General features: G+C 40.8%; 1 protein-coding gene across 1 annotated transcript in view; it reads right to left on the bottom strand.

The window, feature by feature from the left end:
* Nucleotides 1-863: 863 nt before the first annotated feature.
* Nucleotides 864-20,569, bottom strand: part of LOC129412105 (inactive N-acetylated-alpha-linked acidic dipeptidase-like protein 2) — a 514,851-nt gene continuing 495,145 nt past the window's right edge. The window contains exons 16-17 of the mRNA XM_055165108.1: nt 14,020-14,218; nt 864-1,128 (exon numbers count right to left, since the gene is read on the bottom strand). Coding sequence (XP_055021083.1) covers nt 864-1,128; nt 14,020-14,218 — 464 coding nt within the window. The remainder of the gene's footprint in view (nt 1,129-14,019; nt 14,219-20,569) is intronic.

Here is a 20,569-nt window from a genome sequence, read left to right as displayed (position 1 = left end):
GTAGCCTATATTTATTTTTAATTTGAAAGCTTGTTTTTTTTTTGGAGAAAAACTGAATAAATGCATCGTGTAACAAAAAAAAATCTTTAAATAATCGTGATTTCTATATTGGCCAAAATAATTGTGATAATGATTTTTTCAATAATCAAGCAGCCCTAACTGCTTGTCTCCATGATGAACAATATTGCGTTGTCTGAATTTTCCACAGTTTGGCATTTAATTTATCTGTCTCCATGGAGACAAGCATGCGATGCCACTGGATCAAGTTATAGGTCAGATCTGTAACGAGGAAAGTCCAAACTAAAGAAAGAATGCATATTTTTTTAGCAATAAAAACAGATGTAACTGAATAAATATTTCAAAGAAAGGTTTAATGCCATACTGTGGAACATTCCTTTCACCTCTAACCCAAAGTTATAACATGCAGTAGTGTAAAGCCAACCAGAAAAGTTGCACAATGCACCTTTAAGACAAATGAAGCTGAGAAAATGTTTACCTACATTTTTGTCTCCATGGCAATGTAATTGGTTTAGTTGGAAAGTTTCACAGTATGGTTTTAAACTTAAGTATCTCCATGGAAACACTCAGGAGATGCCACCAGACCAAGATACGAGTCAGATCTGTGCAGAGGATGACCCGCTGACTGTAGGTGTTCATGTTTTCAGAGCTATAAAAACACCCAAACTTGAATCAATGGTTGATAGATACGTTTAATTCCACACTGTGAGACATTTCTGACCCTGTACCCGAAAAATTACACAATGCACCTTTAAACGACAGCTCCTAAATCTAGAGAAATACCAGACAAACTTTCTGAGTATAGAACACGTTTCAGAAGACCAGGAGCCACCGTCGTTTAACCTTTATTTGCGTTCACTCGGGTAGTTCTCAAACAGCTCTTGTCCAGAGCAGATGAGTCTGTCTGCGGAGCGAACGGCCCCCAGGATCAGGTCCAGGGCCCGCTCCCTGGATCCGGAGCAGGACGGGTCACGTGACGAAGGCCCGGACACTTCCTGGGTCACGGATTGGGTCCTGATGTGGCTGCCGTTGTTACAGGAGAGGAGGGCGTCTTCGGGGAATCGCAGGATGGAGAACTGAGGGGCCCCAGGAAGACTGTACAGCAAGTTTCTACAGAAAGGAAAAGACAAAGAATCAACAATAAAACTTAAAATAATTGATTCTTGTGAGCTAATTTTGCGTTATTAGTTTTGTGTGTTTTAGTTTCCTTTTACATTTGGTTCAGTAAAGATTGGAAATTCCAGGGGGTGGGATTGTCCAAATAATTCTCGGGAAGCTGTATGAAGTTTAAAACCACAGTGGAGCATTTTCTTAACTACCACATGACATCACAAGGTGGAACACAGTGTTATCTGTTTGAGAGAAGAACTCTGATGCCTAAATATGCAAGATTTGTGGGTTAAACATGTGTGAATGAAGCAAAACACAACTACTCCCGGTATGTTTGTGATGAGGAAACAACATTAAAAAAGATCAGAAAATAGTCAACACATGGGACAATTTCAGTCATCCCTGCAAAATGTCAATACTACACTAATCCCTATTGTAACTTTATTGGAGGGTTCGCCAACTGCTTGTCTCTGTGGAGATGTTATTGCTTTGACAGGATTGTTCCGCAGTATGACATACACTTAATAAAGATAAGAGGCTTGGCCATCTGTTCCGGACGTTTCTCTGGGGAAGTGTTCCGGGCATGTCCAACTGGGAAGAGGCCCCGGGGAAGACCCAGGACACGCTGCAGGGACTATGTCTATGTTCAGACTGCAGGGCTTAATGCTCAATTTGGATTTTTTTGTGAAATTCGATTTTTTGCGAGGTCGTTCACATTTCCAATTAAAGGTTGTATGGAGGATTTTTTTTTGTTTCAAGTTGTCAATGATAGCATTATAGAGGTGCAGTAGCCTTGTAATTATGATGACCAAAAAAAAGAGAATAAAAATTCATCAACTCTGGACGTGGTGGGGCTAAACATTTGCCAATAGATAACGACACTGCCTCGTTATCTGTTAGCTGACAGGCTGTCAATCAAACTCCCTACGTTTCTAGCGTAACTGACTTGCCTGCGCGCCGCCGGTACGTGGTTTACGTACGACTGTCACGCAGTCCACAGACGCAAGACGCACAGACGCTGTTTACTCCACCAACGCAACAGTTCTTAGTGGCTTTTTTTTACCTATATCTTCCTCGCAGTTCGCACAAAGTTTGTTGCAATGGCAGACAAGAATCCAGGAGCAGTTAGCCGCAAAAGAAAGTCCATTTTTGAGGTCGCTGAAAGAAGAAGACAAGGGGAAAAGCAGCGAAGCCAAACTAAGGTGATTCTTGAAGATTCATTCCAGCGATGGCGCAACTGAAGCAGACGCAGGGTCTAAAGACTGACGCATTGGTCGCCAAATTACTCCTGGACAGGTCACTTCTGCTTATTATGAAAACGTACTTTATTTCCAAGAGCTAGACAAACGTTTTTCAGGACACGAAAGCGATATCCTATGTCTGAAAACGTAATTTTCAAGGCAAAGAAAGAGTCCGCTTGCTGCTGCGTGTTGTAGCTAGTTCATTCGCACGGAATCTCCGCGCACCCTTCTCTGCACCCCTTTCCTGCTCCTCTCCCCGCTGCCCGATCCACTCTTCCCCCTGCTCCTCACTTCTCCGGGCACGGAATCTCCTCTCTCCTCTCCTCTCTCCCTGCTCCTCACTTCTCGTCCGCGAACGAGATGTCCGCACACCCACTCCCCCCGCTCCTCACTTCTCCGTCTTGCCTAACCAACACTGTAGTTAGTTGTTTACAAGTCATGTGCAGCGCACCGGCTGTAAACAAACCTGTTTCTGGCGTAAAGAGGAGGCGGGAGGAGGCGTTTCTACGTAGGAGCTGTAGGGGAGGGGGGGTGGTTTCACGCATGCGCAACATTTGAAAAAGGACAAACAGTCGCTGGATTTCTCGTTCCTTGGAAAATCCTCTATACAACCTTTAAATGCAACTTGTATGTGATCTCCAGTGTGAACATTAAACACCCCCAAGCGAGCGTGCTCAGTGTTTATGGAAGTCGCCTAAACATGGAAGTGAGCACTGAGCACCTAGAGATTTTAAAGTTGCTGTTGTACCGGAGCCAGAACATGTACAGCTTATTTGCTTTAAGGAGGAGATTGAGAAGGAGAAGGACGAGGTTTTTGGCCATGGTGTTTTGTGAGGCAGTGGCAGCAACATCCGTAGAAAGAAACATGTGGGTGCGGAGTCGCAGCCAAGAGTGGCGGGATTGCGGTGTGCTTCTCTGCTTCACTGACACAGAGTTGATACACAATTTTCGTACGGCGAGAAGAACGTTTGTGTACATTTGTGAGTGTAGGTGGGACGAATATGACCTGGACGTTTAGACTGAAGTCACATGTTAAAAGATCGGATATGTATCGGTTTTAGGAGCACGTATCCAAGTGGCCTGGGTCGCATTTGAAAAATATCGGATCTGTGTCATTCAGACTGTCAATAAAAGATACAGGTCGCTTAGGGGTGAAAAAAAAATCATATTTGGGTCTCTTCAGTCTGAACATAGCCTTAAGTCTCTCGAGTGGCCTGGGAGCACTTTGGAGCCCCACTGGAGGAAGTGTCTGGGGAGGGAGAAGTCTGGAAGTCCCTGCTTAGACTGCTGTCCCCGCTGCTAACCCAATCCCAGATAAATGGAATAAAATGGATGGATGGACAACACTATCCATAACATCAAGTAATATGGTTGAATAAAACTTTAGCCACAGAATATGTTTTTAAATTTTATGTGTAGACGCCTCAGTCTGTCTAGTCTCCAAACCCTGTTACATAATTCAAAGTCCTCAATACTGCTCAGACAGTCTGTCTGAAAACATAAAGTATGAAACATTACCCCGGAGAGCCTTGTATGTATCAGTGTTTGTCTGTTTGTAAGTATTGACACAGCTGATGTCATCAACAGTCCCTGGGGGTGTGATGCTAACTCTGTCTCTCCACATTAAATTAGAGCCACAAGACAGCTAGTCAACAGTTTTTCACTTACTCACACTCAACATTTCTGTTAAAAATCACCTCAACAGCACTAAGACAACTCATACTGATCTCATGCTCCTGAAAATGTGTTGTTTCTTAAAATCTTAAAGGTCCTACATTACACAAAATTGACTCTTGTGAGCCGTGTTATTATGTTGTTACCTCCTCCAATGGTGATACCCCCCCAACTCCCTGAGCAAAAAAAAAAAAGCAAGCACCCGTGATGGACCCTTCAAAGTGCACTGCAAGAATTGGATGTGCCCACTGAATGTCTGGGCAATGCGCAGTGGCGATGTTTTTTTGTTTTGTTTGTTTGTTTTTTTCTTTATTTAGTCCAGGCATGTCCAAACTATGACCCATGGGCCAAATCCAGCCCTCAGACACATTTTTCTTGGCCCCCAGGTGAATTGGCCCAAATTACCTTGCATCAATTAAAAATGAACTTTTTACTGCAAGTTTTCAAACATCTAAAACTAATATTCAGTATTTAGTGTGTGGTTTTAAGGATCTTAGCATGAATAAAGACTGATGGCTCATTCTAACGTGTTAAACATGGACATATTTCAATTCTTCACTGTACTGAGCACCAGTTGATGGCCCTCGATCAGCCTGTGCTTCGTCTGTGTTTAGATATGTGGCCCTTGATGAAAAAAGTTTGGTCACCACTGATTTAGTTTATATCCCTAAAGCTCAGAATACTCTGTTCCACGTTGTGATGTCATGAAGCGGCCGTTTTCAAGTGATCTTCTTCCTTTTACTTTTACTTCAATAGAGATCGCAACTTCCAGGGCTGAAATGATAAAAATTATTCTAGTGAAGGTGTATACATACTGCATCACAAAGTGGGACTGAGTGTTTTCTGTCTGAGAGAAGAGCTCAGCCTCAATATACAGGTTTGTGTGTCTAACAAATGAATAAAAGAAAACACAACTCCAGGTCTGTTTGTGACGAGAAAACAATATTATAACACAGATCAGAAAATGGCATAAAATAAGCCCCTTAAAACTTATTTGACAATGTTTCCTAATGTATCTCCTCGGTAACACCTAAACATTCCACCACTAGAGACACACGTAGAACACCCCCAGCATAATATAACTGCAAACTATCAACCCGTACATACTTCTATAGACGCCAGAGACAGCTCAGAGTCATTTGTAAGGCTCGGGACCTCAGCAGTCTCTCTCTCTGAGCTCGACTGCATTGATTTCTGTTTGTGCAGAGGCTTATGAGCTAAATGGAGTGATTCTTCATCTGCCGGGACACTGTACAACCTTCAGCACGCACTTGAGTTCAAAAACAGTGGTTATAAGAACAATATCTGTGAAGGGTTTGTTTAAATCAAAAGCCTGTGAACGTCTGAGCACATGGAGAAGATAAGAGATGAAACAGAACTTTACTGATGTCACACGGGGGGATTCACTTGTTATGGCAGATCTTAATAAACAAAGTGCAGAAAATGTTATGTTGTAATTTGGTGTTTTGGTCTCTCAAGACTTGATTTAAGGCTACATTTAAATGATGACAGTCTGAACAGAAAACGCAAAAGTGGCATCGCGTCTTCACTTTTTATTCCGCATTTAGACAAGTGTTTTCGAGAGGAAATCTGCGTGCATATGGTGACGCAAAAGTGTGTGGAATTCGATTGGGTATGCAGGTTTCTGTGTATTGTATGTTCCGTATTTTCCAGGCTATTAGACTCGCTCTTAAGCCTCTAGCTCCATCAAAAAATGATCGCAAGCCAGAGCGCCCTATACACGAATCCACTCAGGTGTCCCAGCACGACTTCAGTAAACTACAAAGCCGCACCACTCACAGCGCACGCAAACACACACGGAGCAGACAGCGACCGCACAGTGAAACAAACACCCGCAGCCACACTCATCACTCCACGCTGACGCGGAATTGAACGGAGGAACGAACCAAAAAAGCGAGTCCAATGTGCCTTTCTGAGCCACAACTGAACAACTGAGTCACTGCGAACACGCCGACAATCCAGCGGTCCCAGACAGCACCCTCCCTACAACTGAACAAATCCGAAAGTCACAGTGAACGCGCCAAACAAAGTCCCACTGACCCATCGAACTGTTGTGTTTCGTTTAAAATCTGGTGCAGTTTATCTGTGAAAAAAGTTCGAAAATAGACCATTTAATGACAATGCGTCTTATAATCCAGAGCACCTAATAGCCCATAAAATACGGTATGTGACGTAAACTCGTACGCGACGTGACCAGATCTGACCAGAGTTTTGCGTCTTGGGCAGTGTAGATGAAAACACTACGGTGGAGTGTTTTAAAATTTTTCCACTCTGGAGGGTGGGTTCAGATTTTTGCGTTTAAAAAAAAAAAAAAGCCATTACTGTCTAAACCAGGAATGGCAAACTCAAATTCACAGAGGGCCAAAAATTAAAAACTGGGACTAAGTTGTGGGCCAAACTAAATATTTATTGAGAAATTTCAACAACATCTGCATGTTTTCTCTTCTTTCGAGATATGTAATATTAAACCTTTTCTTATTACATAGAGAAAAATCCTGCACACCGTCTTACTTGGAAATTGTGAGATTTATAAGGACAAAATCTCCCAATCTGCAAGAAGGTGTGTGGGATTTTGTTATGACCCAGCTCTGCTAGGGACAGGGGGAAGTAACAAAATAACCAAGATTGTAAAATGGTAAAACTAAAGTTGTGATTTATTTAACAGAATTGTAAGGTAAAACTAAAAAAACAATGATTTTTACAAGAATTAACAACAGAGTGGCTAACAGTATAAGGAAAAATAGGCTAACCAAAACAGGGTATACTAAATGAAACACAAAAACAAAAACCAGTCTAAGTCACCAGGACTCTAGTGTCTCGACAAAACACACCACAAGAGACACAAAGGTGGCAAGCAAGTCCACAAACAGAACAGCTGCCATGAGTGGCAGGGGGCGGGTCCTTTTATAGGCCCGGAGCTCCAGGTGTAGACCCGGGATTGGCCAGGTGTTTCAGGTTCCACCAATCAGCGAGAGGGCTCCAGATGCCATCTTAAAACGATTCCTCCAATCACAGCATCACAGCGGGGGTCTGTATATGGAGGCTTGCAAACACACACACACACATGGATCTAGGCAGATATGGCCAGAGGAGGATCTGGAGGCCTGTGGCTGTAACAGATTTTTCTCCATGTTCTTGGGCTGCTCCCTCTCCTCCAATGCACCTGTCTCAAGTAACTGATGTGCAAAGTTCTCTTTTTTTTTTAAACCTTTTCTTATTAAAATAAATGTATAATATAAATACAATAATAATTTAGCTTAAACACTGAATCCAGAACAAGCATAATAAAAAAAAAACAAAAAAAAAAAACATTTTAAATAAATAATGTCTCTAAAGCCTATATGTAGCCAGTGGGCAGCTCTAAGACATACTTGATATGATCTTGCAGGCCAAATATTATTAAATTGAGGGCCAAATTTGGTCCCCGGGCCTGAGTTTGACATGTCTGGTCTAAACGAAAGGCATTTCCAATAAAATATTCTGTCATTTTTCACCTGCAAGCATTCTCGTGTAAACAGGCCCTTGAAGTATTCTCTGATCTGAATGGCCGCTACTTAAACCCCAGCACCTGCAGCCATGCATCATGAATCAGTGCTGCAGCTAGAAAATCGTGTATGTGTTCTGTATCTGCAGGTTAAAGTGCATTTGAACTGTCAGTGCTGAACTATGAGGACATTTCCTGAGTACTTTTTAACATGTCTTGATATTGACCCTTCCAGCGCAGTGTAAAGCCTGATACACTACTATACGTGGGCTCCAATGCTCTAATTAGTGTTTGCCTCCCATCAATGCAAAATCAAGGCTGTTTTTATGACTGAAAATCACACAAGCGTAAAAACAAACACTGCCACAAGCAACAGTATTTGTGACATAGCATAGCAACTAGGGTGAATGTTAACAACCACATGACTGACATGTCTTAAAACATTATGAGAGACTAATCAAGACAAAAGCCACAATTACAATTTAACAGTGGAATTTTTGTTTAGGTTCATCAAGCGGCACAAATCCTACTTAAATGAGTTCACTTGAGAAACATGTGAGCAATAACTGATGAGCAATAACTGCAATAACATGTAACAATAACTGAAATATCGTGATATCGTATCGTCAAAGTTCTCACAATAATATCGTGGACCATCACAATATATTGAATTACAAGTCTCTTTGCTTAAATGAAGACTTATGGTGCAGCAACAGCTAAAAAAAAAAGACAGAGGGAACTACATAGACCATGATCCCTTGCTCCATTTCAGTGCAGACAACATGAAGAAAGAAGTCATAAGCACTTTTAGGTCTTAGTTCTTTGGATTAAGTCTTGTCAAGGCCTTTTAAGAGGAAAAAGTAGCATACTAACAGTTTTAGCTGTTTTGCCACAAAATATTGCAATAAATATCATACTGGGAGATGTATATCGTGAAAATATTGTACCGAGAGATTTGGATATTGTTACATCCCTAATCGTGAGCCTCCCCACCATATCGTGAGCTTCCCCACAATATCGCAATAAATATCGTATCGTGAGGTTCATACCGTGATGATATCATATCATGAGACTTGAATATCATTACACCTCTAGTAATTAACCATTTATGTCTGCATGTGTACGCTTATATCAGTACGAGGCTGTGTGCAGCTTTTCCAAAAACATCAGTAGTGGAAGAGACCATGGTTTATATTAAAACATAGCACTATTACTTTGTGCTTTCAAACTGTACATTTCTTGACTGGCAATTCACCAAACCATCCAAACATTAAAGGAACTGTACGTAGTTTGTTTCAATCACAACAGAACCTGTGTTGCCAGTGTAACACATACGAGTTTGTCTCATTCTCAGTAATGGACAGAACAGGGCTCATGTGAAAGTTCAGAACCTCCAGATTTCCCTCCCTGAGCTGCAGAGGCTGCACTAGCACTGACTCATGATTGACTGTAGGTGTAGATTTATTAGCCTGATTCATAAGCCAGTTTTACTTCGTTTCACTTCATACAAATTGTCTGACCTCGCAGTGTTAGAATTCATTTGCTCTACGGTAGGCGGGTACTTCTTATCATTTAACCAATCGCTGCTATTTGGTAGTCATGTATGTAATGCGCCACTAACAGGGCTAACTGGTATATTAACTGGTATTTTCCCAAATCCCGTAGGAAGAAGGGCATCTTTCCCCTTGATAAAATTCACCAAACATTCTCTTTGTTCCAGCTTTAAATCCTCGATCTCGGGAATCGTTGACTGCGCTGAAAATATGGCTTTGCTGATTGGCTGGTGCCCGAACTTGCACTTCCAGGGTTTTTGCGAACCATCTAGTGTATTTTGATTCCTGACCTAGTCGCTGGAGAGAGATGAAATTGAGCTGAGGCACTAGGTGGCGCCAGCCTGTCTCAGGGTTTAGGTAGTGACCATTCAGATCAGAGAGAGGCATTTTAGGTTCAAACCAACTGAATTTCAGCATTTCTGATTGGATTTTATCTTGAGAACGAAAACACCAAATTATAACATAAATAACAAGGCCATCGTGTGCAATGTTTCTTATTTCTAATTAGGAATAAATTGGCTTTAGACTCATAATGAATAGGAGATATATTTGATTTGTACATTTGGTAAGTTAGTGCATCAGATCACTTTCCAGCTTTAATTATGTTTGACTTCATTGTCCTTGCTAAATACATAAATATCTACATTTCTTGGTGTTATTTTATTGCTCTGAGCTATTTATTACACAATTGAAATATAAATTAAACCAAATGGCAGTTCTTTTTAACCAGCACAGAATGGAGGCCTCTATCATGAGCTCTCCTGGTTTCTTTCAGAAGTCCTTAAAATGTGAAGTAAAGAGGTGTGGTGCTCTTAGTCTAATGGCCTGGTCCTGCCACTGAACGCTAACTCTTTATAAATGGCTGCCATTACGGCTAATGTTTTTTGAGCATGATGGAGCAGCTAATTCTAGCTCAGATGCTAATGGGAGCGGAGGACAATTAACGTGTCTATTACCGCCATAAAGTGTGAATAAGCCCAAAGACTGGGGACATCCATTCTGCACCAATCAGGACAGGCGCAGACAGGAGCAGACAGGAGCGAGACAACATGTCGCCATAACAATAATACAAAAACACGATTAGATTAATGGGTTTGTCGCCAATTTTCAAACACACATATAATGGATGTTTGTCAATAGAAGTCTGCCATCTGTAAAGAGATTGTGGTGTAGACCTCGGTGTTATTTTGCAAAAGCACAATGGATCATATCATGTATCATTTGACTTCGCTTGTCAACATTAATAATGCAAATATCCTTGTATAAAAGAAGACACATCACGATTTAGTCTGCTATGTAGTTAGAATCAACACCCACTGATGTCTGGGTTGGAAAATTGCCGAGTGCAGTGGGAGCCTATTCTCGCCTGCCCCTTTACCGTAAAAGTTACCGTAAAAATCATCACAAGTGAGACATATTTCCTATAGCTAAATACAACTTCGACAGGGTAAATGAGAAGAGAAAAAACTATAATATGGTCGCCTTTAGTGTTACACAGTGTGACTTCAACATACTGTGTAGCCAACTGAACACTATGGACTTAATTTACAGTTTCGTATACTGTATTTTTCGGACTATAAGTCGCACTTTTTTTCATGTTTTGGTTGTTTCCTGCGACTTATACTCCAGTCTGACGTATATATTAACATTTTCACACTGACAGCCGTGAGAGGGCGCTCTAGGCTTGTGTGCCAGTATCTGCTGCTCCTACTCCTGTACCACTGTCATTTCACTCTACTGCGCATGACTTCTGCAGAAAGAGCCTCTGTCCTGCTGCAAGTAGTGAAATATTCAGCTGAAAATGGTAATCGAGCAGCAGAAAGAAAGTTTGGAGTGAGCGAGAAACTTGTGAGGGACTGGCGGAAAGTGGGGATGGAGAACAAAGCTTTATGGTTGCCAGGTGGGGGCGCCATGCAACTTTCTTGGGAGTCATTGGATGGATCGACAAAGTCTGGACTTCAGTGACAACCGAAACCATCCTGTCGGGATTCAGAAAAGCTAATAATAATTCTAATTGGAACTGATGCTGAGTCTGACGACAGCTACACAGAAGAGGAAGCGGTGCTCCGTTTACCTCCGGAGGTCGCGGAGTTGCTCCAAGGATGAAGAATTCAATGGATTTAGTGATTTGAAGTGAGATGGAGAGTTTGATAAACTTGTTCTGTTCTGTTGTTTATGCTATAGTTTATCTGAAGAACTGTTCATATGTGACGTTAACAGTCTGTTGTTCTCTGTTCTATTGTTATTACTATAACTTGCCTTTCAAGATGAAATGTTGGTTCTTGGTCTCTGATTTTATAAAACTAATTTCCCCAAAAAAGTGTGACTTATAGTCTGGTGTGACTTATATATATGTTTTTCTTCTTCATTACGCTTTTTTGGCTGGTGCGACTGGATACTCCGGAGCGACTTACAGTCCTAAAAATAAGGTAGCTCAAAAGTCATGGTCAAAACTACAACAACCAGACCCAGCTTCCAAGATCTGAGAAGCAGGTATGGGTATGAATTATGGTTTTAAATTAATCTCTAAAATTATATTAGCTTTTAATTTTTAACAGTTAGTTGAACATATACATTTTTAGAAGTGCACTGCATAACTTTCATGGTGAAAGGTACACCACATGCTTGTCACCATAGAAATTTGTCTGAAATGTTCCACAGAAAGGCATTATACATAGAGCATATATAGCTCATTGTTAAAATTTCTTCAAAAAAAAAAAAAAAAAAAAAAAAAAAAAATTGTCTCCATGGTGATTCACAGGTTTAAAGCAGGCCTATTATGCAAAGTCAAATCTTCAAAGCTTTTAATCACATCGTTGTAGTTGTTTCCCCTTCTCATTTCCCCTCTCGAAGTTGAATTTGGAGTGAGTAATCTTTAATTTCTCGTTCTCCAATTTTATCTTCTTAATTGGTGATACACGTAGGATCCAGCAGCACTGCGTAGTCATTTTGGCAAATAAAAAAAAAAGCATTTGCCACTTGTAATCATGATCTACAGCTATCCATAGGAGGTGCCGACAACTTCACAGCTCTTTGTAGTAATGAAGTTTACACCAACATCAGCTCCCAGTGGACTCTACAGTTTTTTAAAGCAGAAGTCAGCAGATTTGTTTCTTAAATTTGGTTGTTTTAAATGAATTTTGCGATTTCAAATGTACAAATTCTAACTTAATGATCCACTGATGTCATAGATTATAACTATATAGCACACTCAAACCAAAAATGTTTTCTTTAAAGCCATTCTGTGAAACGTTCCAAGCTAAACAATGATATCTCCATAGATAAGTCATGGAACCCCTACCAGAAAAATCACATAATGAACCTTTTTAAGTAATTTATTTTTGTAGTACGAGATACTATCCTCAAAGAAACAACATAACCTATATACAACTGTCTTAAAGTCAGAAACAAGAGCAAAAGTCTTGCCAAAAGTGTATCAGCAACTTCGAAAATCCTATTGATATTTATGTATTCACAGATAGCCCGTCTCCTTATAGTGTGATTGATGTGTTGTGCGTACACTTCCTCTCTCCTCATCCATCATTAGAATATGCCCCAAACTGGGCCTTACGTTGGCGCACCTCTCTCATCTTTAGCAAACGCGTAGCTTTTATTTGGCTCTAATCAATGTTTTATTCAATAACAAACTCCGCTGAGGCTACGGAGCACTGGATCTTATGAATAATGCAAAATGACTGTCCAATCACATCAGTTTGAAGACATTGTTTGTTATCAGGGGACATCCTAATACAGTCCAGGCTAAACTTGTGTGGCAGCTCCCAAATAAATATAAGTTTTTGTTGTGATAGTATTGAAGAAAAACAGGAAAAGGATAATATTTAAACATAAGGGAGGTAATGGTCCTTTATAAAGTTTGCTGGTTTGTCAGTGTTAGTGTCTTTTTGTGATGAAATGGATGTGAATATTAAGAGGTCTTAAAGCACTGCACTTAGATAATTACATCATATTTTGGATTTTCGATTGAATACTCTAGCTGCCTAAATAAAAAAATAAAAATAAAAAAACATAAAAGAAAAAGACTGCTCAAGAAGATGACAGGTATCAGCAGGCCAAGTGTACCGCTGCTTTTGCAGTCAGTACTGGACTGGCAGGTGGTCTCTCTGTTTATGAAGGGGGAGGGTGTGTTCCAAGTACAGAAGAATCACACTCCTGACTCCCCGGTAAGGTCTATTCCAGGGTACTGGAGAGGAGAATCTGACTTAATAGTCGAACCTCAGACTGAGGAGGAGCAGTGTCGTTTCCATTCCAGTCGCAAAACACTGGACCAGCTCTATGCTCTCCAACTCCATCATGAACAATCTCAAGGGTTCATGGGAGTTTGTCCCACCAGTCCACATGTGCTTTGAGGATCTGGAGAAGGACTGTGTCCTTCGTGGTGTCCTGTGGAGGGTGCTCTGGGAGTATGGGGCCTTTGGTAAGTGCTGTCTGGTACCTATATGACTGGAGCAGGAGCAGCTGGGATGAAAATCCAAATTAGAATCTATGGTTCTTGACTAAAAAAGGGTATCTTGGCCTCTCCATATGGATGGAGAGTCCCTCCTCAAGTGTAAGGAGTTCAAGTATCTTGAGGTTTCCCTTAGAGACAGGACGAGGAGGAGCTCAGAGCCAATGCTCCTTCGTGTGAGAAAAAGCCAGCTGAGGTGACTCAGGCATCTGTTCTAGTTACGTCCCTGGGGATGTGTCCCAGACACCCAAAGGAGCTGAAGGACATGCTCAGGGAAGTGTAGGTGTCCCTGCTCAGACTGCTGCCTCCTTTACCCGGCCCCAGATAAAGTGGAAGAAAATGGAGGGAAACTTAACTTGCAAATTTAAATACAGAATTTCATGTGTTTCTCCAATAAAAAAAACACAACCTGTTCCCCTGCCTTACTAAATGTTACACTTGAATATGACAGACCTGTAGATCCCTGGAGGAGCGCTGGGCAGGATGAAGCTCTTCTCCACGTCCCTCAGCACATCGTTGAGCATGCGTACGTGGGCAGGGTCTCTCTCTTTGGGGTCGTTGGCCGGGCGCATGACCTCAGACTGGAAGAACGCTGCGTGGTCCCTGAGCGAGGAGGCGGCAGAGAGCAGGGCAGGAGGGACAGAGGACTTATCTGGAAACATACAGATTTTACATTTTTTTATGGATGTCCATTTTTGTTAAAGGTGTACAATTTAATATTTGTGATTGGGGTCTACCACAAGCTTGTCTGGAAATGTTAGTGCTTTGTTAGGAATGTTCCACAATATGCATCTAAACTTACAGTATGTATCTTGCATTTAGTTAATTTCTGGTGCAAGAGGCTCACCTCTACAAAGATCTGACCTGTAACTTAGCTTTGGAGCATCACCACAAGTTTTTTCCTCTATGTTTAATGCCATACAGTTGAAGAATCAAGGCAAAGCAAAAACATCTCAGACAATGAGGCAAAATAAACAAATAAATAAAATAAAAAATATATTTTAAAGGTGCACTATGAAACTTTTTTTTTTAGTAGTCCGCCACCATGCATTTCTCCATTTGTAAAAGTGTACAGTGTACATGTAAAAGTTTTAGAATACCAATCATTTTGAAAATGAAGAGCTTGAATGGTACAAAATGGTACAAAAGTAAGTCCTGAGCAGCCAGAGGTAAAAAAAAAATAAAAGAAAACAAAACACAAGTCCAAGCTCTGCCAAAACTACCTCAGGAAAAAAGAACAAGATGGTGAAAACATGGAGTGTCCAGCACAGTCTCCAGACTTAAACCCCATCGAGCTGCTTTGGGATGAACTGGACAGAAGAGTGAAAGTCAAACAACCTACAAGTGCCACACATTTATGGGAACTTCTGCAACAGACTTGGGAAGAACTTTCTGAAGAATATTTGATTTCTGTTGTAAAAAAGAATGAGCCACGAGTGTGTTCAGCTGTTATATCTGCCAAAGGTGGACACTTTCATGAATTAAAAGTCCAGAATATGTTTTGGTCAACAGTAAACAGTAAAAAACTGGAAAAAGTCTGGAGTTCTAAAACTTTTGACTGGTAGTGTTTATCTTGGAATGAGAATTCTCACTATGAATGAGGTTATTTCACCACAGATCTGACAAGTATTTAGATATGTTTAAAGGTTGACATTGACTTGTGAGCTTTAAACCAAGTTATGATGTTGTTACCTCATCAAAAACATTCAGCATTCAAACATGTTTGAGTAATCCTTTATTATTAGTCTGTCTAAATCTCCAAAGCTCAAAATGCTCCTTTCCACCTTGTGATATCATGAAGTAGTAGTATTGAAGTTAACAGCTAACTTTTACCTTTTGTTCAGTGTAAGTTGTCAGTTCAAGAGCTGAAATCATCCAAACTATTCTAATGAAGATGCATGGAGCACTTCCTGTATTACCACATGACATCACAAGGTGGAATAGAGTGTCTTCTGTTTAAGAGAATAAAGCCTAATTGCAAGATTTGTGTGTAAAACGTGTGAATGAAACAAAACATATGTTTTTCATGAGGAAACAACATTATAAAATTGATCAGAAAATAGTGTAATATAAGCCCTTTAATGCCATGCTGTGGAATATTCAAGTTAAAGCAAAAACAAGCAGATATCAAACTCATCAGAAAAGTTACATGTGGCGCCTTTAATATACTTAAATTACTAAACAATTATAATTTCAAAGTACATCCCTAGATGGCAGTCCTCCAACTTTCTAGATAATAAAAACACATTTATGTTTTGCATGTCAATGTTGTTTTCATGTTTTGTTTCTTATAGCCAGCGACACGTGGTTCATTGATCGTTCTTCATGGACAAATTAGGCCTAAATCTTTTGTTTTGCCAGCGCCGGTGAAGGTTACATTTGTATTGAAGGACAGGGCTTAGACTGGCTCTGCTGCTGCATACTAAAGCCTCACTATCGGCCTATGCTAATGTGCTCTCAGGGCTGCAGCCAGACCTTGACTAAAAAGCTCCTACATATGCAACTACCAGCATGATGAGGGCTGAACAAGCTGCTAAACTACACGAGGAGGAAGGAGACGAAGAAATGTGGTGATCAGGAGTTTAAAATTGGATTACTCGATCTGATTATGTGTTTTGGTTGGTTTGAGAATTGGGCGCTTCGGAAAAAATTAAGTCTGATTTTATTCAATTGTGTCTGATTCAAAAAGTGTCTGATTTTATTCAATTTTCTAACCCATGAAAGTAAAAGGCACATATGTAGTTAAAGGTGCACTTTGTAACTTTTCTGGAGTCGGTATTTGCCAACCTGATGTTATTGCTTTGCTTGGAATAGTCTTGCAAATGATTATGGGAAAAAAAAAAAAAAGGGGAAAAAAATATATCACAAAAGACACCAGAATCAATCTTGGAGTGCGCCTGCCCAAAGGTGAAGTGCCCAAACGAACCAAAGCAAACATGGCAATGCTGACAGATGTACTTCAGTCAATTTTAGAATCAATCCAAACTATTTTAGAAGAGCTTTGTGCATTTGTGGACAGAGGAGATGTCTGTGCTTTTCTCTTAACTGAATGTAACTAAAGTTAGATTTTTCAGCTTGTTCCGCTGTTGTGATGCTTCGACAAATCAGATTCAAACAGTCGTCATGACCTTCTGAGTTTTCTGATCTTTTTCAGTGAGAGCCATCTCAGATTAATAATGCGTAGACCTCAGTTCAGAGTAGAGCCCTGTACACCAGCAGGACCAGATGCAAAATAGTGCAGTACGGGACACATTTTGAAAGCTTCTGCTGGATATTTTATTTTAGCCAGGCTGGTGCCGCCTAGTGCCTCCACTCAATTTCATTTCTCTCCAGCAACTAAGTCAGGAATCAAAATACAATAGACGATTCACAAAAACCCCTGAAGTGCAAGTTCGGGCACCAGCCAATCAGCGAAGAACCATATATTCAGTGTCGTCAACAATTCCCGAGATCGAGGATTTAAAGCCGGAACATAGAGAATGTTTGGTGAATTTCATCAAGAGGAAAGATGTGATTGCCCTTCTTCCAATGGGATTTGGGAAAAGCTTAATATACCATTACATGCGTCACGACCAAATAGCAGCGATTGGTTAAATGATAGAAAGTACCCGCCTACTGTTGAGCAAACAAATTTTAACACTGCGAAGTCAGACGGTTTGTACGAAGTGAAACCAGTTGATGAATCAGGCTAATCTTATTTGGCATTAATAAAAGCATTTTAAGCTTTAAATTTGCAGATGTGGTCTAATCTTGTGTACATTTTAGACAATTCCTTTCCGCTTTTCCAGATTTGATAGAGATTAAGAAAGTGAATGTTCACATCTTGCGGGATTTGCGGGCCGGAGCGGGACAAAATATCACAGATGCGGGGGGGAGCAGGACTGAAAATTACAATTATTTGCGGGCGTGGGCGGGAGAAGGACTGAACAATGCGGGTGTGAGCAGGAGCGGGACTATGTAACAGACAACAGTCCCTACAACTGTACAACAACTCACCCTTATGTAACAGATAATACTCCCTACAACATTACTATATTTTTATTTCATTTTTGCTATGTATTTTATAAATTCATTATTATTGCATTTATATTCCTGCTCTTTGCTATTGTGATGTGTGAGCCACTATGTCCAAGTAATTTCCCCTGTGGATCAATAAAGTTTGTCTAAAGGCCGCGACACACTACAGGATTTTTCAAACTGGATTAAAAGTGTTCTTTTGTGGACCTGGTGAGATTATTTGCCGAGGACAAATTCTATGGAAAATATGGATGAGATGCTCCCGTTTAAATTTACAACTTCTTGTAACAAACAGGCTGGTTTGTTACCCCAGAACCACACTTAGCACCTTCACCCTTCACTAGAGCACTTTAAAACACTACACTTTCCTTGCACACAGCACTTTTAACATATCTGCACATCACAAAATAAATTGCACACAATTGGTTTTAAAAAATATTTATTGGCTTTCCTTTAACCATTTTTTATTCCTGAGGCACAGCACTTTAATTGGAAGTTACTTGTCCCTGGAGGAAAAGGGAGACAATAACAAATTACATTTTAAATTGACTTTGTGCAATAAATATGGTGCAATATCTGTTTTAGAATGTTTTAAGTGTTGATGTGTTTAGTGTATTTTATTGTGTTTTAATAAATGGTGGATCTGCTTTTACTTACCTCCCCTTTTTATCTTCTGTCCAGGTGTGAAAAGAGTCCCCCGGAAACGAGCTCCCTCTTTTATGGTTCCGGGCTGGACCACGTGTAACATTTTGTACAGGGGTTTTAGGTTAGGTGTTTTATTGGTTTATGGGTTTTAACATTTAATTGGTGTAATGGTTTTATGGTTTTATGTATATAGTTGGTGGTTTTAATAGTTATCTGGGTTTTGGGTTGTTTTATGGAGGTTTAGGTTTTAATTTTATGCTAATGATAATTTTAACCATCCCTGTTTTAGCATAGTGGTTTTATCCAATCAGTAGGACCGGCATAAAAGGCGCCTTCAAGATCAGTCTGTGTTCTGCTGCTGGAGAGGAAACTGCTGCCTGCCTCCGTTTTGCACCCTGCACCTTTTGCACTTGCACTTTTGTAATCATTGAAAAAACAAAAGTAAACTGTGGACCACAAGTACCGGTCTGTGTCTGGATTTGTTTTTTACCTTGCTCACTGAACCCCAAGCCGCTCACGGTCAACCGACGTTACACTTCTCAAGAGGTGAATAATAATTATTTTCGTTTTTTCCCCGAGTTTGTATTTTGAGCTTCTGTGTCCATCACTTGTTCATAATCTACAGATTATAAATCATAGACTACAACACATGAACCAGGACTAAACCAGGTCTAATCCAGGACTAAACTAGAACTGAACCAGGACTGAACAGGGACTAAAACAGGACTAAAACAGGACTAAACCAGGACTAAACCAAAACTGAACCAGGACTAAACCAGGTCTAAACCAGGACTAAATCAGGACTAAACCAGAACTGAACCAGAACTGAACCAGAACTGAACCAGGATAGAACCAGGACTAAACCAGGACTACAGCAGGACTACACCAGGACGACACCAGGATTAAATGAAATCTAAACCAGGACTAAACCAGGACTGAACCAGGAACTGAACCAGGTCTAAACCAAGTCTAGACCAGGTCTAAACCAGGTCTTAAGCAGGACTAAACCTGGACTAATCTTGGACTTGAGAGTGAGAGAAAGAATCTTGAGCCCATGGAGCAGAGTGTCCGCAAAGTGCGATCAGGTGACGACTGCGCTTCACCCCGGGGGGCGTGGAGCTCTGCGCCGGTCCTTTCACCTGCGGTCACCCGACAGTCTACACGGGCGAACGTCCAGGCCTGTCCTGACACTCAGTCCTGGTTTAGTCCTGGTTTAGACCCTGTTTAGACTTGGTTTAGTCCTGGTTCAGTCCCGGTTCAGTCCCGGTTCAGTCCTGGTTCAGTCCTGGTCCCTCATGTAGCAGTTCACTAAAGGACAGTACTGCAGATTTCATGAGTCTATGCAGGTTGTTTTCACCATTGCCAGTAGCTCCGGTTTGACATTGAAGTTGTAGCTCTTTTATTTATATTTGTTATTTTTTTTTATATCTCGCATTGGGAGAAGTGGGTGGACGGCGTACCCCCGTGTACCACACCCATTACAACCACTACAAAGCTCAATCCAGCACATTTTTCAGAATCTGCACCGATATTCGCTGCCAGTATCGATATCAATGCATCTATACCTTTAAGTCAAAACTTTCCTTTGTAGATAATTTTGGATGAATCAGGGCCTGCACGCACGATTAGTTTTGTGGTTTATTTTACTAAGGTACACAGTGAAATTTCTAACTAAAAGTTAAATTTGCCAAATTTTGTGAAACTTTTTCAGATCTTGTGCGGTAAATTGATGTTCGTCCATGTCCCGGAGTGGAGAAGCCCAGCGGTGGAGCAGACCAGAGCAGGAGGATCTGATTTTCACAAAAGCGGGGAGGTCATGTGTGCTGAAATAATGAGGCAGAGAGATCGATGTGCTAATGAAGCAGCGCTAACCCACCAGCGCAGGGACCACAGTGAGCTGAGGGCAACAACTGTAGCCCGAGCACATGTGAAGAGGAGCCGCTTTTTCTGTTAGCTTCTTGTACCTGGATCTTACCCTCACGCCAACCTTTGCACAGCTTTGAGAAGAAACTAAACTTTGAACCACTGCAAACCATTTAAAATTATAAAATGTTTTTTTTTTTTTGTCTTTTCTTCACATTTTTAAAATGGAAAAAAATCAATCCAATGTGAAAAAGTTTGGAATTTTATCATAATGGTCCAGGATCAGCTTGGGGCTCTGTCTCACATGTTGCATATGTCTGTGTGTGTTTTTAAAGCCACAGTATGTAACCTTTAAGACCAAACTAGGCCACAATAAAATCATTTTTTTGCTTTTTTTGGGGGGGGGGGCTTGCATCTCCACAAACCTAATTCGTAGACTGAACAAGGGCCTGCTCCTGCTTGTTTCAATGGAAATGTT

The sequence above is a fragment of the Boleophthalmus pectinirostris genome, unplaced genomic scaffold, assembly GCF_026225935.1.
Source record: "Boleophthalmus pectinirostris isolate CB_2022bp ecotype Guang Dong unplaced genomic scaffold, ASM2622593v1 HiC_scaffold_7, whole genome shotgun sequence".
Classification (NCBI taxonomy): Eukaryota; Metazoa; Chordata; class Actinopteri; order Gobiiformes; family Gobiidae; genus Boleophthalmus; species Boleophthalmus pectinirostris.
This window is presented reverse-complemented; position numbering and strand designations above follow the sequence as displayed.